General features: G+C 34.3%; 2 protein-coding genes and 1 non-coding gene across 5 annotated transcripts in view; 1 reads left to right on the top strand and 2 right to left on the bottom strand.

Annotated features, from left to right (window-relative positions):
* The first annotated feature begins 366 nt into the window (after window positions 1-366).
* LOC125073739 lies at window positions 367-5512 on the top strand. The gene is made up of 2 exons (XM_047684753.1): window positions 367-561; window positions 4464-5512. The coding sequence occupies exons 1-2, from the start codon at window positions 408-410 to the stop codon at window positions 4982-4984; spliced, it is 675 nt and encodes a 224-aa protein (XP_047540709.1). The 5' UTR covers window positions 367-407; the 3' UTR covers window positions 4985-5512.
* A 1233-nt stretch (window positions 5513-6745) lies between these two features.
* Window positions 6746-19989, bottom strand: part of LOC125073828 (talin-1-like) — a 53198-nt gene continuing 39954 nt past the window's right edge. For all 3 annotated transcript variants that reach the window (XM_047684927.1, XM_047684928.1, XM_047684929.1), the window contains 22 exons: window positions 19586-19745; window positions 19014-19126; window positions 18308-18436; window positions 17629-17799; window positions 17071-17213; window positions 16483-16611; window positions 16024-16072; window positions 15714-15751; window positions 15094-15196; window positions 14405-14514; window positions 13622-13749; window positions 12465-12604; window positions 11771-11836; window positions 10987-11098; window positions 10404-10482; window positions 9850-10000; window positions 9653-9739; window positions 9160-9280; window positions 8591-8703; window positions 8211-8301; window positions 8052-8116; window positions 6746-6929 (listed from right to left, as the gene is read on the bottom strand). In XM_047684927.1, the coding sequence (XP_047540883.1) occupies window positions 6834-6929; window positions 8052-8116; window positions 8211-8301; window positions 8591-8703; window positions 9160-9280; window positions 9653-9739; window positions 9850-10000; window positions 10404-10482; window positions 10987-11098; window positions 11771-11836; window positions 12465-12604; window positions 13622-13749; window positions 14405-14514; window positions 15094-15196; window positions 15714-15751; window positions 16024-16072; window positions 16483-16611; window positions 17071-17213; window positions 17629-17799; window positions 18308-18436; window positions 19014-19126; window positions 19586-19745 (2394 nt within the window). In that variant the 3' untranslated portion in view covers window positions 6746-6833. The remainder of the gene's footprint in view (window positions 6930-8051; window positions 8117-8210; window positions 8302-8590; window positions 8704-9159; window positions 9281-9652; window positions 9740-9849; window positions 10001-10403; window positions 10483-10986; window positions 11099-11770; window positions 11837-12464; window positions 12605-13621; window positions 13750-14404; window positions 14515-15093; window positions 15197-15713; window positions 15752-16023; window positions 16073-16482; window positions 16612-17070; window positions 17214-17628; window positions 17800-18307; window positions 18437-19013; window positions 19127-19585; window positions 19746-19989) is intronic.
* On the bottom strand, window positions 13264-13336 carry Trnar-ccu. Its single transcript has one exon. It is a non-coding gene; the product is annotated as a tRNA-Arg (tRNA).

Raw genomic sequence — 19989 nt, 5'->3', positions numbered from 1 at the left:
AATCCTATCCGTATCCGTATCCTGGGCCCATAACCTAATGGGATTAGGCGAAAATAAGTCAAGATCATATTAGCATGATGCGATTTATTTAGTAATCCAGGCAGCATATGACAACAGATGACACAAGAGAGAGTGAATAATGTAGTGTAATACGACCGAACAGAAAAGTCAATAAAGCGACATTGACACTGGCTCCAACTAGTGAGCCACGTAGACAACTACGACAATTTATATTGATCTGTTTATACTAGTTCTAACAAAAACAGCTAGTATATTTTATAATATTTTTGGGAAACTTTTACTAAGGTGCTACCACCAAGACAGATTTTTTGGTAAAAAAAAATCGACAACTGGCAACACAGAGCCGCGTCGCAGTCGTCTCAGACTCGTCACGCGTTAACTACACAATGCCTTTACCATTTAACAAGACCTTAGATTTAAAATTACTAACATTAGTTAAAGATAATCCGATTATTTACAATTCAAAACACGCGAAATATTTAGATTTTGATACGAGAGAAGTCGTCTGGCAGAAAATAGGTGACGCTTTGAACCGACCGGGTAAGTTTTGTAAATAAATATTTAGTTTGTGTTGCGCTGCGGTGTACGAACGAAATTTGTGTCAATCAGGATTTGAATCCAGTTATTAAAGTTGAATGAATATTATTATATTTACAGACTTATAGTGTTAAAATTTATGAATAAATGCCTAAAACAACAGTGATGTGTTCAATTCAAAATTACAATTCATGGATAATTTTAATTCATAAACGTTAGTTTAGTTTAGTCAAGGGATACTGAATGTTGTAATTTGTATCGAAATACATTATTAACAAGATTGATATCGTGATATATATGTATTATATATATTGTACATATACAATAGTAAGTAAATGTATATTAAAATCGTTTTATTTATTTTATAATTATTTTGTTTATAACGGATTAATGCATGACGTATCTTCGTACATTAGTTAGATAATGTGCTTTGGATACTTTAATATATAATAAGTACACATATTCAATTATAATTAATTAATATACAATGTATAATTACAAGTACTAGAATGCATATTAAGCAATGATTAAATGTCGTCTAGGTAAATGGCAATGTAAACAATATGTTAAAGATCAAATTTCATTGTTTCAAATCAAGTCGGAACGGGCACGTAGATTGCTAAATACATATTTTGTTTCTAAATAACGCTTTAACGATATTATTATTTAAGATCACGGGAACTGTTGTTTAGCTAAATTGTCGAGCGTTCCTCGATAAATAAGGAATAAGACTGGAATAGTTCATAATTGGTGATAAGGAATGTTTTTATTATTGAAAAATATGTATCGAAATCTATATTTACGTTATTAAAGTAGGCTCCTATAATCACTCAGTTATTTTACATAATACTAACGGCTAGTATCGGTTTCGCATGCAATTTCAGCGATACAGGGATTACCTTATACGAGTAGTACTCGGGGATAATGAAAGACAGTGAATATAATTCTAGAACTGTATCTTTAGTTCAGATTTCCCCCTAAACACAAACGAACAATATGAACTCTTTATAATATTAATAAAGATATATTATATTTAAATTTAAAATATATGTATTTAACGATTGTGTGTATAGTATACACTATTTAGATGGCGGATAACATTTTGTGAGGAATGTTTAAATGAAGTAACATCGTATATATCATCTCCGTTTTGAAGAGAAAGTTCGGAGCGTACTCCACCACGCAGCTCCTCCTTTCCTTTGTGTGAATACAAATTAAGATTATGAAAATTCAGTGATGCTTGCCGGGTTTGAACTTAGAAATATCGGTTAAGATCCACACTTTCTAACAACTGGGCCGCAACGGTTTAAGAACTATTAGCTTATAATGATGATAGTCGTATTATAAGCTACCTAATTAATATACATTAATTAAAATGTAATAATTAATTAACGCATGATATATTTAACTTGTTTACATGAAATAAGGCTAGGAATCACGATGTGTATTTTAATCGGTACAGTAGGGTTAAGCTTGGAAGGATCAGTGGTACTGATAATCTTATCGATATGGGATTAATACGTAGCTCTATGTCGATAAACGAATGTCGTTTTCAAGATTTTGTAAACGGAGGAGATTGGTTAGAAAATAAAGTTTTTTAACAAAATTGACTCCGCGAAAATCGGGAATGGATCACTGGAATTTAAGAGTTCCGTTCTCCGAAGTGGATTATCAGATATTTACGAAATTTAATAAGGACCAATTCAAAATAAATCTATGGAACTCCTTCAACAAGTAAAAAATCATACACATTTGTAAACTGTAGTTTTTTTATTTGAAGATTAAAAAGTGTACGTGCAATCAAAATAATTAAAATACAATGTATATTATGCTTTTCTCTTTTATTTCATATAAGTAGGCGGTCTAACAAATTGCCACCTGATGGTAGATGATCACCACTTTCCATCGATACTGTAGGAAATATTAATCACCCCCTACTTACATCGCAAATGCGTCACTACACTTGGGAACTACGATGTTATGTCCCTTGTGCCTGTAATTACACTGGTTCATGATGATTTAAAAATGCTTTTATGTAGTATATTTTTGATTTGATTAGTTTATTGCTAAAATAATCTATCGAAAATCCTTCGTAAAGTAAATAAAATGATCCCTGATAATAACAGTGACATTTCTCAGGTGTACTTCCGTTTTATTGTCAAAAAACGAGTAATTAGTAATTACTGAATAATTAATTGTTAAGAATTGGCATGAGAATAAAAGAATTGTGCACGATTTTATTTTTAAAGCGCCTTTATATATAAACTCAACAAAAGATAAAAGCAATTGTTAAAATTAATGCACTTTTATGGTAACGATTACAAGGTTAACTATAAAATAAAGCATGGGAAATAAAAAAATATGTTTTAATACAGATTAAAAATACTCATTACAAGATTTACGAAATTATGTTAACTACTAAAATATTTGTTTCTACTTTTTTTTTAAAATAGATTTCATATAACTATCGTCGTACTTGAACTACGTTGATAGTGCTAATTGTCAAGTACTTTCCTACTTATAAATTATACTATTATATTTATTCATGGATATACTTTAATGGTCTGATATATTTTTTATAGTAATTAATAATGTTATATTCTAGAAATTATTAATTGGTTCGTTCTACATTTTTCTTGAAATACTTTGTTTAGGTAAATAAAATTTAAAGTAGAATTCGTTAGCGCGATGTATTTTACAGACAGCGCCATCTATTGGAAGAAATAATAATTTAATTCCTTAAATATCTTTCATAGTTCCATCAAAAGCTTTTAGGTTTCTTATGAAAATAATTGATTCTCCTAATTGTGTTAAGTGTGGACGTTTTGAAGATGTAACAAGACTCAGAATCAGAGAAAATTCCTCTTAACTAATTTAAAATAACGCTTGTTCGATGTTGAATTAGTTCAAAGCATTCTATCAGATTCTTTATCAGAATCTGCTAGGATGCTCCTGGAATGTAATAGCTATAAATAATAAATAATGTTTAAAAAAAGAAAGAAGGGACAATGGGACTGACGTATCTGTATACGGCAAAAATAAAAACCCTTACATAGTGTATGTACTTCCCGACAAGTGGCTTAATAGTATTTTTTACCAAACACTACAAATTCAAGCATGATAATTATATACTTTGAATTTATTATATATAGGCAAAAAAAAAAAGTACTTTGCCGACTTTATACTCTGTAATTAAAATGGTGGTAAAGAATAACTTCTCGGTAGAATCTACTTTCTGAACCTGTGGTTGCTTCATACTAATACAACAGTGAAACATGACTTTACAAAAATACTTTCATAGCTACTTGAATAAAGAAAATTTTGATTTCGATAGCTGATGCTGCAAGGGCTACTTATGAAATCCTATTATCTATTGATTCTATGCTTTAGTTTAAAGTTCGAAACAAGGAAAGTGTTTTATACAGTGGCGTAGCTAGGTGGGCAAGGGCCCCGGTTCATAGAAAATCATCGGGCCCTCACCCCCCCTTTCCACTCCATCTTTAACTTTATATTGCCCTTCAAAATTATAACTAGGAATAAGAATAGGATACAGGATACAGCGAGTTGAACTTATCATTAGTAGGCTAAATCCATACATCATCTCTATTCAAAGCTTAGGTTAGAGGGCCAACTGAGCTCCGGGGCCCTGGTGCACTGCACCACCTGGCCCTACGATAGCTACGCCACTGGTTTTATACCTTTTTTCTATCTAACGGACAAAATGCGTTTCAAGCAAGAAAACAAATATTCGATGTGTAGAAAGAAAATATATTAATAAATTGCCTGGGCTTAAATTGTTCAGCATTATTTCTATTTCCCGAATAAATTCATGAATAAAATACAAAACGATATCTAAATAATCAAAATTATTTGACTAATTCGATGTAAATATGCTTAAATTTCAGCGCAGATCTGCAAAACACGATGGGTAAACATAAGAGACATGATGCGTCGAAAGATCAGAGATAGACTACGGAACCCAAATCACAGGAGTTACAACTACAAATACGAGGAGGAACTGGCTTTCATGCTGCCGTACTTCAAGGAAACCAATTTGAACAGTGCAAACGATGAATACGCTGACTTCTTTGACGACACTAACAATTGTACCGTAGAAGCTGATGTCTTCGACAATGAAACCGAAGAATTTCGTCATGAAGCGAGAGAAATTAAACCGAATATAAATTTTAGGAAACGGCAAGATGATTCTGGGTCTTTGGTACTCGGGAATGAATCATTCCAAGAACTAAATCCAGCAGATCCATTAGACGTATTCCTCATAACGATAGGTTCGACGTTAAGGAAGTTCAGTCCGTATTACTTGAACCAGGCGAAGAGTAAAATATTCCAGGTGGTCCAGGACTACGAGCTGCAACAGATCGTGAATAAGGACGAGCAGCCAGGCAGTAGTGACGGGAAAAGATAATGATAGGATGTATTAAAGGACAATTTTGTATAAAACCGTGTGATGGGAGTTTATTCCATAAATTATACAGACAATTTTTTTATATATTTTTATTTTATATTATCACTTTAAGAAAAACAATGAATCTGTTTGACCTCATCTATAATTTGTTATTTTAGGTGAAACGTCAATCGAGATATTGTATGCAAATTATCAATTGTATTGAAATAGCAAAAATATGAATCCCAAATTAGTAACGCAAAAACATATCGTTAAAACTGTTTTGGAATATCAAGTTAGAGATTGGTAATTTTCCTACGATTTCAAACAAATATATCGTCCACTGCACATCCCCCGTTGGTGCCATACTGAACTGTTCTAATAATATCCGACATGACTGGAAAATTGTGTTATAGTAATATTTATCAGATCCTAGTAATGTGATCCGTCAAACCTATTATCAAACGGCTTGTATTTATTAATTGTTGGAAACATTGTGGTTCTCCTTATTCTGTAAGTAATGGTTTGTTGTTAAAATATATCTGTTAAGTTTTATTAAATCGTTTCATTTAAAGCGTCTTTTAATATAAACGGTGACTTAAAAGGTAAGTGAAATGGTAATTTGGCTATCAAGTGGTCACCACCGCCCATGATATTGGTGCTATAAGAAGTATTGGATTTAATTCAAACCCGCCGGGGTTTGGGCCTGCTTAGGCACCATTGAATTTTCATGTGCTTAATTTGTGTTTATAATTCATCTCGTACTCGGCGGTGAAGGAAAACATCGTGAGGAAACCTGCATGTGTCTAATTTCAACGATTTAATTTATTCAATTATTTTAAATGTTAAAGTAAATCTGTCTGTCTGTTACGATTTTAGGGATAATACTAGACCATAGAAGCGAATTTAATTAATTTTGTTATGAAGCAAGCTTGAACCACAAGGCGGGATATATTTTTTAAATATTTAATGAAAAAAGTATAGTATAGTATCAACATAAATTCAGCACCTAATCAACTACCATAAAGAATGGATCTGCAAAAGAACAGACAGGCCACATCAGCGATCGGCAAACATCGATGACAAAGCACGTTGCCTTCGCACGGATTGTATAGTATCTTGTTAAAACTGAGAGGTTTTTGGACAATAAATAGGGCTTTCATAAATAATTCATTTAATTTTTTTTTTTCTTTAATATTTGCTTCTAATGGATGAGACGAGAAGACCCCATAGACGTCGGCGAAAATATTTATTGTAATACTAACTGTGCCCGTGACTTGTGCACGCGTTTGAATTTAAGACTTAAAATAATAACTTTATTATAAAGTCCCGTCAAAATCGGTCGAGCTGTTCCAGAGCCTGAACAAACGGCCAGGCAGACAAAAATTGTAAAAAATGTTGTTTTGGTATATGTACCGTACATACTTTTGTATGTATGTATGTATGTTACAGTGTATTTGCTTATGTTCACTCAACAGTCAAGGGCCATCTGAAAATCAGTGTTGTGCATTAGCACAGCACATGAGATGGACCCCTTGCTACCTACACTGTTTTATTATATTGAATTGTTAAATATTTTAATGTATATTTAATTGTTTTTCTTGAATTTAATTATTTTCTTGTGTACTATCGTTGTAATGTATGTGTATGAGTAGCAAAAATAAATGGTTTAAATACATACGCGATTAGTAAAAAGCGGTTATTTTAATATTACAAAGAGATACTCTAATTTTAATATATAAATACAGATGTGAATTCTTTGGAGATTCAAATGAAATAAAATAATATTCTCAATTTTATTGTAGGATAGCACAATTCATTACGATGCAAACTATTATAAAATTTGAGTAGCCTTAACGTGCTTCACGTCTTAGTAATACGATCGTTGGACCCACTTCATCCTGCGTCCTCGTTGGGACATGATCTTCACCGAAGCGCTGGCAGCAGCCTTAACCACTTCTTGGATCTGTAAAATGTTTTTATTTTTTAAAGTTGGTAAGCGGAGATATTGCCACTGTAAGAGATTAATCAGTCCTTACAATCGTTAACTCTGCTAATAGACGGCACAAAGTTTTACCACAACAAGTACAGCCAAAGGTTTTGTTAAACGAAGATCAGAAGTAGTACTAACGTTCATGACTAGAATTTCCATTTTCAATGAAATTTAGATACGTATTTCCAAGTTCCCATAGTTTAACAGAATGAATTTTAATAGGTTTTTTTTTACAAATATATATATTTTTTTAATTAAATAAACACACCGCCATGTGTGGTGTTATTATCGTTGTCTATATAATCCTGTACAGTGTATTCCAAAGGCTTAGGGTAAATACCTTAGATGTTCCATGAGATTTCCAACTACATATTGTTAGAGTTATTTTTTTACACATTGTATAACTATAATTTATTAGAATAATTTAATTAATAATATGTCGGTTGACTATATTTAGAATATGTTGTAATGTTATAATTTAGTTTTTCACAATTAACACTGGCTGAAAGTCTGATACCGGCCGGTAAGAAAAAGAATGTCAAGAAATCGAACCCGGCGGCAGTGTTTTGTTATAATACTAATTATTCCTAAAATATTTAGAATTATAGGCGAGATTTGGATAGCACGGGATGTATTGTGAAACACGGATTAGTGGGTAAAATAAATGTGAAAATAGTGTTAATAAATGAATCTGGAACGATATCGTTGTTTAACCTTGCGAAAATCCTAAGAATATATTAACTTTTTTACAGAGCTCTAACTTAGCCGACATTCAAAATGCCATTTTGACGAAATTGTTAGAGATCGACCAATGATGTTACGTCAATTCAAGGTCAAAGATGTATGTTTGTCTTTACCTCTCTTACTACTATAGTAGACTGTTATGTTAAAAAAAGAAAAAATGTGAACTGTCAAGAAGGAATATGACGGATGGTGACGGCCTGTGAAAATATTGTAAAAATCAATATACGATAATCCAACTATCGATTCGCTGCATTCTTTCGTGAATATGTATGACGACGATGGTGACCCCGAAACAAACATCCTTGCCGGCTCCCCGTTATATATATGTAATATATAAAGTGGCATACTTACACTGATCATAAGATTTTGTGCATTACCCACGAGCATATTCATAGCTTCTTGGTCTTCTACGCTTCCTGAGGAAAAAATCAATTCATTATTTACACGAATTCTATCTACATGTACCAAGAATGGAGGTTTTGTCACAATCACTGAGAAATGTTTAAGTACCTTGATGTCCAAGAGAGGAGCTCTTTACTGTCGTCAGCATCTTCAACTGGCCACTGATAGTCGGTATGCGGTCACATACTTGCAGGAGGTTCTGCGGGATAAAGTTATATTAGGATATGCTGCAGCAAAACTGCGGTCACATGCGATAATGAATGTCGTTAACTTGTAAGATCACAGGTCCTGAAGTCCAAGTTTCAAAGGGGGTTGGCCCTGGGTCTGAACTTTTTTTAATGTTGTTAGATTTGCACCTGGGTTTGCACAGACACTTATGTACCTATGTATAAATGTTCAGTGTAGTTAGCGAGTTTGAGAATGGCTGCATTTTTTTTAATGACATTAAGAGATTTGACAGATTTTCCGGAATATTTTATTATACATACAGTTCTGATTCTGATGTCTGAACATTCCAAAGCCAGCTTCTTGGCCAGCTCGGCGACCTGTCTGGACTCGGCGACGATTGAGTTCGACGTAAATATTAACTCGCGTTTATTGCCTGCAGATATTAAGATAATATTTACCTAATATTAACCCAATTTCTTATAACTACAAAGAAAAAAATCAGATAGATTAATTCACGTTCATTAGGAAGTGTTGCATTGTATGAAGGTTTGAACGAGATAAATTTATTCGTTCAAAGTCAGAAATGATTTCAAACTAAGCAATTAATGACATATTATCATTATTGAAAGTGCAAGTGCTAAAAAAATATAGATGATAGTCGTTTTCTTTATTTGGTTAATGTTCTCGTCGGTCGAGAAAAGCTATCTTTTTTTTTTGTCAAGAAATTCCCATTAGTAGGCTGCTCAGTAACAGAATGTAGCAGAAGTTTGGTTTGGTTCTGGTTCCTCAGAGTACATGTAAAGCCTGAACTCTCTCCGGTCGTTTCTGGTTTGCCAAGCCATTCAGTTTTGTGAGTGATGGTAGATACAGCTGTATTAATGTTAGTTACCCGTGTTCATGTAGTCGGAGAGCTTCGCCATGAGGACTGCAGTTCGCTTGGCGACCGCCACGATCTCATTGTCGCGCGCCGACCATCCTCGCACCGCCGAGTGCAAGTCCAGCGCCGCAGCCTGATTCCCAGTGCGTTGTTAAGAATATTAATTTACTTTTTGAAGCTGTGTTTTTTTATACATTTCCCTCATACTTAATAAAGTGTGGATCAACCACACACCATAGTATACGATTTTAAGTATAGGCGGCGCCTGAAACTCAAAAGCTCCAAGCCTTCCTGTTAAGAGCATCTACTTCTGTATCTACTTCTAGCATTGGTAAGACTTTAGTAACCGCGAAAGTCTGGATTAATGGTAACCTCTTGAAAAAATATAAGTGTATTGCTAAAGGTGCTATTGTTGTGTCCATACAGATTTTTCACATCTCACTTGAAAACAGTGTCATCGATTGTAGCTCTCTCTCATGAGCTTTGTATGAACTACCGTACTTACATAAATAGGCTGATCTGGCTCTGGTTGTTTCAGGAAGATGTTCTCTCCCCCCAAAACAGATTCCACTTGACCTGTCCTTCTCATAATCTGTGAGAAATTGCAAACATTTGATAACTTCAAGAGAATTATGCTAAGCCAAACCGTCATAGGACAATAATTTAATCATAAACTATTTATAAGATATTAATAATATTTACTTCAGCAGTTATATCCCTCCAATCAGCACGCATTGTATCCGATTGCTTTGTTTCAACAGCCGTTTTGATGTCGATGAGAGTTTTCTTCAGCTCAGGGTCATTTCGGACGAGGTCTGAATGCATTCCAACGTCTACCACTCGCTTGCAAAGCCTAAACGATTATAAAAGTGTTAAGATATGCAGTTTCGGTTTAATTTGGTTTAAGAGATTTGTGGGTAACGTCTTTGTTATATATCACACATGCTTGAGTTATTATGGTCTATTCCATGAAACAAACTCCTAGGGAAAAAAAACACTTGTACTTCATTGGTCCATGCGCGTGGCTCGAGATAAGCAAGACGGTTCCAGGTGCTAAGATTATTCTAAGAAATGATTTGGACAATGGAAGTCACGTGAATTCACCAATCAGTGAATTTGGGAGCTCGTTTCGTAGAATTGACTTTAGTTACAGTTTTTCTCTTTGATCATACGGATCTCCGTCTATCAACCCTATGATAATATTATTGTGACCTTTTATTTAACTGTGCGAATGTGGTTGGGTAAAATCAACTTACCTCAAAATAACTTTGGGCGAATGAATGCTTTTCTGAGGATCATTGTTTGATTCTTCTTTGATACGCTGCATCGTTTCTCCTGAAATAAATTCGTGTATGGAATGAGATCAGATCCATGAACACCAGATTGCTAAAGGTGCTGTTATTGTGTCCATACAGATTTTCACATCTCACTTGAAAACAGTGTCATCGATTGTAGCTCTCTGTCATTATATATGCACTTTGACATTTTTTCATAGCATAGATAGACGGGCGGGTAACTGACCCAACCGAAGGTAAGTGGTCACCACTGCTAGCCACTATTAGATTTTATGTCCCTTGTGCCCTTGAAATCGGAACATAATAATACTGTTTGGCGGTAAAATATATGATGAGTGGGTTGTACCAACACAGGCTTGCACATAACCATACCACCAAGTAGACCTTTCTGTTAGCAGTTGTCTTGGTTTCTGTTTAGGTACTTGGTGACATGAGTTTTATATTTTTAATTATAGTAATAAGGATCTTCATAATGTATTGATATAAAGTATTAAAAGTTCTCTTGTGTGAAAACTTCATGCTATACTTCTCAGTTAAATATTACCTGCAGCTTGCGAAAATTCGATTGGATCGACAGCTTTGTCACACAACTCCCGAACCCTCGACAATGAATCGGCATATTCGGCTAGCAGCTTTTGGTAATGCTCTATGGCGACCTTAAACAATTCATATAACATTATATAAACTTGCGCTTATAATATGACATCTACACATATTTCCAAACTCAAACTGTTAGGAATATACAATAACTATTAATAAAAAGTAGTAAAATTGTTTATATAAGATTTTAAATTAACATGGTTATTTTTTATAAGTATTGGAAACGCGATATTTAGGTGTTTGTTTGTTTTTTATTTTTATTTGGTGAAGCTCGATATCTCAACATTATCTACGAATGTCTTGTTCACGAGACTGAACATGGTAAATATCCCGTATCAAATACTTATAGTCAAATTGTTTATGTCTGAATCCGAATCTGTATATGCTATCAAGAATGCTATTTTATTCTAAAAATATAAATAAAAACACCGGCCATGTGAGAGTCAGATTCGCGGACGAAAGGTTCCGTACAGACGGACGGACAGCGTCTTAGTAATAGGGTTCCGTTTTACCCTTTGAGCACGGAACCCTAGAAAGGTCTATGCCGAGTAAATCTGTGTTAATAATCAAAATGTAATGTATAATAGTAACAAATCAACAAGACCAATGACTCAATAGTGATAATTATATACACACTTACACATAATCCATATGTGTGCGTGTATAAGCATTTAACACTTGTATAATTTACGTATGATATACTTGATCAGTCGTTGTATATTAAATACCTTATCATCTGGGCTTTGAACTCGTTGTTGTGCCGCTTTAACTAACGAAGGTGCTAACAGCTCCACCTGAAAAATATATTAGATAAGTCCAAAGTAGAGAACTTACGACCTATCTACAACTTCAATACCTTATGACAATCCAAATTGGTTTAACTCCTGAATCGGGCTGGAAATTTTTTTTTAGGTGGACGTGCAAATTGTCACGTTTAGTGATTACCAACAATGTCTATTGTTGGTATATGGAATATCCATTGTTCCTTAAATGCGCCAATGCGTCGCCAACATTGGAATATAAAATGTTGTTTCCTTTGTGCTTGTAACCTTAATCATCCTCCAAAGCGGAATACAACAACACTTTGTGTTGATGTTTGGCGGTAGATTATGAGTGGATTGACAAAGCCCTACCACCAAGTTATTTTGTTTTTCGCTTGAGATGTTACCAATAGTAGCCCAGTGTTGTCCCCTTACACTATAATGATCGGCAAAACATATAAAGCTATGATACTTCGTCTTAGCTCTCTTCGGTCGTCTCGAATTGGTCATATTTATCATTATGATTTTTGCCCCCCTCCCCCTTTTTTTTGACTAGTGTGAAAGTGCACACGATTTTAATAGACCAGAATCAAATTAACTTTATTTAGAAGAATTACGAGGTCTTAATGAGGCGCTTATGACTAATTATTATTGTATTGACCTGGTCACTGGTCTTCATCAGCTCGTGTCTGGGCACGTTGCCGGTGTCCGCGACGAATCTCGCTGTCTTTTTAACTCGACCCAGCTGTGCTAGAAGTTCTGCTATCTTCTTTTCTAGCAGGAATTTTCGTTTCTTCTCATCTAGGAATTAAGATTAGACATTAAAATTGTCATGGTAAGCCCAATATGTGTCTGTTCATTAACTAATTCTCTGTAGTTACTCTAGTAAAGGGATTTTCCAATTTGTCTTTACCTGAATCTTTTAATATAGATTACTATCTTATTAGAAAAGATTACCATCTTACAAATGTTATAAATTCTAAAGTATTTACGTGATTTTCGACCTTTGACATCAAATAAAAAAAAAACAGGTACCGGAATGATTCGGAACTTCTGAATATTATTTTTAATTATGTTTTGAACAAGTGAAAGCATTTTCAGCTTGTCAGATTTTATAATAATGGCCACGGCTTATCGTGATTACTTAATATATTTTTGATTATTTATGAGGAATATATTTTATAGATTGGGACCATTCTCTAAACAGTTATTTTACCACCAAACATCAATACTTTATATCATTGTGTATCGGTTTCAGTTGAGTGAGCCAGTGTAATTACTGGCACTAGGGACTTAACAGATTATTAGGGTAACTGTATATTCGTCTGAATTCATACAATAAATAATCTAGATGTTAAGTTGTTTGATGAAAATGGTGAAATAATTTCCTCGGTAAAAACACATTGTAAATTTATATAAAAAGGAAAATATAATCACACGAAAATTTAAATAGTGTGTTCTACCCCTGGTGGGACTCGAACCCACAATCCCCGGCTTAGGAGGCCGATGCCTTATCCATTAGGCCACAGGGGCTGATGATAATGACTTGGTATTTATCCATCTTGATAAAATAACATAAAAGTTTTTTCGCAGAAAGAAAATATAGATGCATGAATTTTTTACATATATATTTGAACTAAGTAGGTAAATACGAGAACTAAAAATTCGACTTCTGTTAAGAAGTAAGTTGTGTATGTGAAGTTTATTCTACAACAGTGCTGTTATGTAACTAACATAGGAAACTTTAATAATAACTTTAATACAATTTAATTTAGTTCAGACCACTGAACAGCTCGATTTGTTGAGTTTAAATCTTACCATTTTCTTTATGGACAATGGTCTCCAAGTTGGCGAGGGGTTCCTCTTCGAGGAAGTCTTCTACAACCCTCGTCACCACACCTCGCTCCAACATCTTTCGAAGCTCCCGCAGGCGTTCCATCAAAAGACTGATATTATGAAGAATAAATTTGAATTAGAAGCATCGGACTGATATATTTTATTATAAAGATAAACTTATTTAATCATAACTAAAATAAATCCTTATTTAAGAAGAAATTAATCAATTTAAGATATTATACATGCGTTAATATATGTTATATTATTAAAACTGTTGGAGTTCCAAATAAATAAATATATTTTTTTATTGTCCATACACAACGTAGGGTCCTAAAAGCCTAGAGCCGAGATGGCCCAGTGGTTAGAACGCGTGCATCTTAACCGATGATTTTGGGTTCAAACCCAGGCAGGCACCACTGAAATTTCATGTGCTTAATTTGTGTTTATAATTCATCTCGTGCTCGGCGGTGAAGGAAAACATCGTGAGGAAACCTGCATGTGTCTAATTTCAACGAAATTCTGCCACATGTGTATTCCGCCAACCCGCATTGGAGCAGCGTGGTGGAATATGCTCCAAACCTTCTCCTCAAAGGGAGAGGAGGCCTTTATCCCAGCAGTGGGACATTTACGGGCTGCTAATGCTAATTGTCCATACTAGTGAGAGTCCATAGAGTCCGTATAATTTAAGTCGTTTCTATATGACTTTAAGCGTGGTGGGAAAAAGCGATCGGAAATATCACAGCAAATCGCCTCCTTGTGACCTACCTCGCCTTTTCGCTGTTGTATTTGACGGTACAATCTTTTAACAATTGCTTCGCTTCAACAATTATTTGTTTCATTTCTTCCTTCTCACTGCCATTAAGGTCTTCGTTCATCTGTCAAGTATAATTTGTTAATTCAATAAAGTTCGATTATAATCAAATCAAATTAAAATATTATATTTTATTCAATATAAAATTTAGGACGGTAAGATATGTTTCGTAAGGCCGTCAGGGTATGTACCACCATTACGGGAATACTTAGTGTTATTTTCTTTTGGTTTGAAGGGTGAGTATGTCAGTGTAATAATATGATAGTTTGCACAAACCTAATGTCTATGGACGTTTGTGACATCTACCAGGTGGCACATTTGCCAGTCCTTTCTACCTACCTATATTACCTACATAAGTTCCGCACACGGCTGGTTGTTGCTACCTTCATACGATTGCACATTGAAAGAATCGACCGGTCGACGGGCGCCATTTTGGATTGACACGTGGGTCGAACGCCTTGTACCCTTCATAGTTTGAAATCATTTTTGTGGTTTCGTATTTAATAAAGTATTTGGAGAACTATCACCCGTTACTTTGTATCAGTTTAAATTTTTACATAGATCTCAACTATAGGATCTCAAACCTTAGATTAGATATTGTATTACTATGAGTATTTAATAAACTTTAAAACGTATCTAATACCTGTTCCGCCATGACCACTATATTTTCGGCTCCTTTCACACCATCAGCCTTAACGTTCTCTTTTGATGCTGGTCTTCGGAGCCAGGACATTGCTGAATCGATTCTGAAAATATTGACATATTTATCGATCGATCCAGTTGTTATAACACCTGACCTTAACCAAAGGGTTTATATGCAGGTAAGGCTAATGATAGTTATTGGGATTTGAAAGTCGATCTCCGGGGGTGAAACGATATCAAGTGTTATACTCACGTGCCTCAAAAATTAACTAAAGCCGTTGGATTTTGGTCAAGAACGTTTAATGTTTTCTCTTTTTCTATTGTGCTTATAAAGTACAAATTCTTGAATATATTTTGTGAGATGAGATGATTCAGTCGTTAAAACTCGAGAATCTTAGACGAAGAAAACGGGTATGAAATCGTAAGCACAGCTGTACTTATAGAATCCTGATCGTCGGCAAAAGAAAGCGTCGTGAGGAATCCTGCATGTGTGGGATCAAAGACCTGTATTTAGCTACCTACATTGTTGCTACGTAAAGTTTCTTAACGTTTGACGAATTACTTTATCCAACAGTGGAATATTGACATTGTTACCTTTGATTAAACTAAAGTTGTACTTACTGAATCTGCACGTAGCTCTTAACGGGAGCATTTAATTCCTGTAATAAAAATTAGGGGGTGTGTTATAAGTTGCGAGACTTCATTGATATAAATGTTATTTAATTGATTTGTGGACGGATGAACTGGAGCAGGGAATCGATTGGTTGAGTAAGATGGAGAATCAAGAGCTTTGGTACATCTTGGAAGGCCTTTATCCAATGGGGTACTGCTATTAGCTGATGTTTGATTTGATACTTGATTGTTACTGATATCGATTAGTGATAAATATATGTTCTGGGTGTCAGTAAAAACTAGATAAAAATAAAATTACCTCACTCGTCTGCACCGGTTCAATTAGTCCAGCTTCAGCTCCCTTCTCCCTTCAAATAGACATGATCATATTATATATCGCCAATATGTCAAGTTATTAGAACGTATTAATAACTGGAGATGGCCTAGCATAATGTTACTCATCTCGTGCTCGGAAGGAAAAGATCATAAGTAAACCGGCATAAGCGTGGTGAAGTAAAATTTAAACAACAAAATACTTTGATTGAACACGTATTGTGACAAATATTTACAATGTAGCCTAAGATGTCTGTTCTTTGTGGCTAGCTTATATGGCTGCATATCCTAAGAACCTCAGAAAACCCTCGAATTGTGGGTCGAGTTTATAAAATTTACTGTAGTGTTTCTGCTAAAAGGCTGTTAGCAGCCTGAAGCTGGAGGCTGTATTTGAATAAAAATATTAAGAAAAGACCTTATATCTCTTCTTTGGATTATAATTTACCTGAGACAAACGATAAGCGATTCAAACGCTTCGATGACGTCACTGCTGCCAAACATAAACCACGTCATCACTTCCTCCTCACAAGAGCTGGCTTTTCTTATCATCATCGAGGTTTTGCTCATAAGATTTCTGTGAGCAAATATTTTTAAATTAATTAGCTTACGCGACTTAGTCCAAAAGGTGTAAACTAAAAATACTATTTTCAAAAAAATATGATTCTATTGATTTGAGTGTAGCAATCGCATGGGACAATACAATCGAAAGCAACACTCCACGGGTTCTCTCAAAAAAAAATAACAACAATTAGACCCCCAGTCAATAACAACGAACCTTTATAAAGTTTTAATTTGTTTAGAATCACAATTTTTACCACAAAAACATCAAAAGTTATAGCAATTACAAATTATATATTTTTCTTACAAGTATTATAGTACTATAGTTTCTCAAGCGTTGACAAAAGCATCTGGTTCAATTGTTTTCGTCATCAAACAATGTTCTAGATAGTTCTACTTTATAAAATAATAAAATAATCTTTAGTAAGGAAATTGAAGTAAAGGTTGCAAAAAATACTCGTGTTGATCACTTTACCTTGTAGTGTCAAGAACTTGTTTGGAATTTGCTGAAACTTTCGGATCTAAATCAATTCTTGGTTGTGGCAGATTGTCAATCCTGTTGTTAATTTCGTCGATTGCATCTATTACTTCCATTGCTGTCGGCGTAACTTTGTCCTCCTTGAAAATGTTTTATTTTAGTTATATCAATAATGATAAGTCGTATTTCTAGATAAATTTCTAACGTAACGATTTGATATTCATTATCAACTACAGCTTTTTTGGTAGTAGGGCTTTGCGTAAGCAGGTCTTGGTAGGTACCATCCACTCATCAGATATTCTACCACCAAACAGCAATATATAGTATTGTTGTGTTCATATAATATCTTTTCACCCAAGGTTGGTGGCGCACTGTTGTGACGTATGGAATAGTTATTATTACTTACAGTGTCAACGTCTATGAGCGTTGGTGACCACTTACTATCAGGTATTCCATTTGCTTATCTATGATATTAAAAAACAGCAACAAATAACGAAAAAGCTTTATCAAAATATGAAGATAAATAAGTATCATTAAAGGTATTACTGTGTTTACCTCTAATGTGTTTGAATTCAATGCCTGATTCAACTTCTTCAAAGCTTCTTGTAATTTTCTTGAATTTCCTATCAACTGCTTGTTATCTTCCACCGACATTTTTGAGCTAGCGTTATTTATAGCTTCTTGCAATTGCTGTACTTGTTTATTCAAAGCAGCCTGTTCGTTTGTCTGTAATAAACAATTGATTTTAATATGGGACTCTGTCACATTCCGAATGTCTTAAATCTACGTTTTCTTTGCAGGTAGAAATTAATATACCATATATTGACAAAATAAAAACAATTATAAAAATAAGATACACCAAAGGCACGGACAACATATCTGTGTAGATATATGTATAAGTAGGCCTAAATATATTCCTTTATTTTAATTTTAATCTGAGATATATACTAGTTGAATTTGGTTTGTTTAGTTCTTGAATACGAAAGCAATCACATGTTACTAGTAGGTGTAGTGTAGCCTTATCTAATAAGGTCCTAAATCCCAATTGTATGTTGGAACTTAGATGAAGAATTGGTTGGAACGTTAAGGCGTTTTTGAGATATCTCTAATGTTACATAGATAGTCTTATTTAATTATGTAATTAAAGCTTTGTACAATTTTAAGGAGTTCACAGTATTTTGAAATTTAAGTCTTCGTTCTGAATACGTCGAGTTTTTTATTTGTAATCACATACCTCTTTCTCACTGCCGTTGCAGATAATTTGAACACAGGTCTCGTTTATTGAATCTGTTAACTTCTTTATAAAAGGCACATCCACTAAGCCCAGTTTTGCTTCATTTTGGTCCTCTTTGGATAACGTCAACTGAAATTATGTACAATGGTTTAACTTCTTCATTCGTAGAGATATATATAATGTAGCGGTCTGTAAATGTCTGCCTGCCTAGGCTAAGGCATTCTCTCCCTTTTGAGGAAAATGTTGGAAGCTTATTCCTCCAATACGGATTGTCGAATACATATGTGGCAAAATTTTATTGTTTTACTTCACCACTGAGTAGAAATTGTAAAAACAAGATCATGAAAATCCAGTGGTGCTCGCTGCCCTTGAACCCATAATCATCGTTTAAGAAAACCAATTCAAAAACCAGTGGAAGTGATGGATATGGTTTCACAACTTCTCACCATACATTGAAGATACGCGTTAGTACGTGTGTATAAACATCGTGAGGAAACCTGCATGTGTTTGCCTGAATTTCAACGAAATTCTGCCACATGTGTATCCACCAATACGCATTGGAGAAGTGTGGTGGAATATGTTTGAAACCTTCTCCTCAAAGTTAGAGTAGGCCTTGGCCCAGCAGTGGGAATATACAGGTTGTTAATATTAATGAATGTATGTATGTACGTGAAGAAAGATAATCAATGAAGAAATAAATTTTTACCAAGTAAGCGCTCTGTGAAGCATATTCTGCACTATTACATATCGCTGATGATACGTAACGCAGAGCGGTACCGCATTCCGCACGGTTCATAGGCTGCTCTGATTTTAGTTTGTCTGAAAATCAAAATTTGTTTTTACTTTAAACAATTTAGGTTATAAGAATTTTACAACGATACTAGCCGTGTACCATATAGGATATACCATCGGTAATGTTGATCTTTCACTTAAAATCAGAAACCCAAACACCTATTTTGATATTTCTCAACTTATAAAAATGACGAACTTCTATGCAAATTTTTCCTTTGACTCCTTTAGGTGTTAAATTTTGAAAAATCCTTTCAATTACGATGCAAACTTTGTATTTCAGTAAGTAAATTTAAAAAAAATACTCTGTAGATATAATTAAAATGATATATATCTTGGACCTTGTTCAAGAACTGCAAAAGTCAGGAATTAAGTCCTCCTTACACTAAAATGCAGTTAATGCTGTACAGTACTAGTACTGACTCTAATAATACTAACATGAATAGATAACATAATTTCACTAAGGTTGGTAATATAGTTAGATATTACTTATGACATCCTGCTGATTCTGGATAGCATCAAAGCAATCAGTGTAACTGAGTGCACAAGAAGGATTCTCAGAGGTTAAGAAGCTTTGCTGCAGCTGCAAGCTGCGTGCCAACTCGCTGCAGTCGCGCTGCATTTTATCAGCTGGAGCCGCTGCTCGAGCCTAAGGAACGAATTAGTAAACATATTTAAAGGTTACGTACAGATTTCCATTTATGATAATATATAAATCTGAAGTATTTGATTGTTTGAATGTGCTAAACACGGGATCAACACAGTGGCGAACTAACAGAGGCCGAGCCTCCAGTTTTGGGCCCCCCAAATACATCCCCGTTCTCCTGATCAAATCCTAAACAAGACTTTAAAATGCTTAGTACTTAAATAATTTCATCAAGATCAAACCTTTT

This window comes from Vanessa atalanta, chromosome 25 (assembly GCF_905147765.1).
Source record: "Vanessa atalanta chromosome 25, ilVanAtal1.2, whole genome shotgun sequence".
In the NCBI taxonomy this organism is placed as follows: Eukaryota; Metazoa; Arthropoda; class Insecta; order Lepidoptera; family Nymphalidae; genus Vanessa; species Vanessa atalanta.
This window is presented reverse-complemented; position numbering and strand designations above follow the sequence as displayed.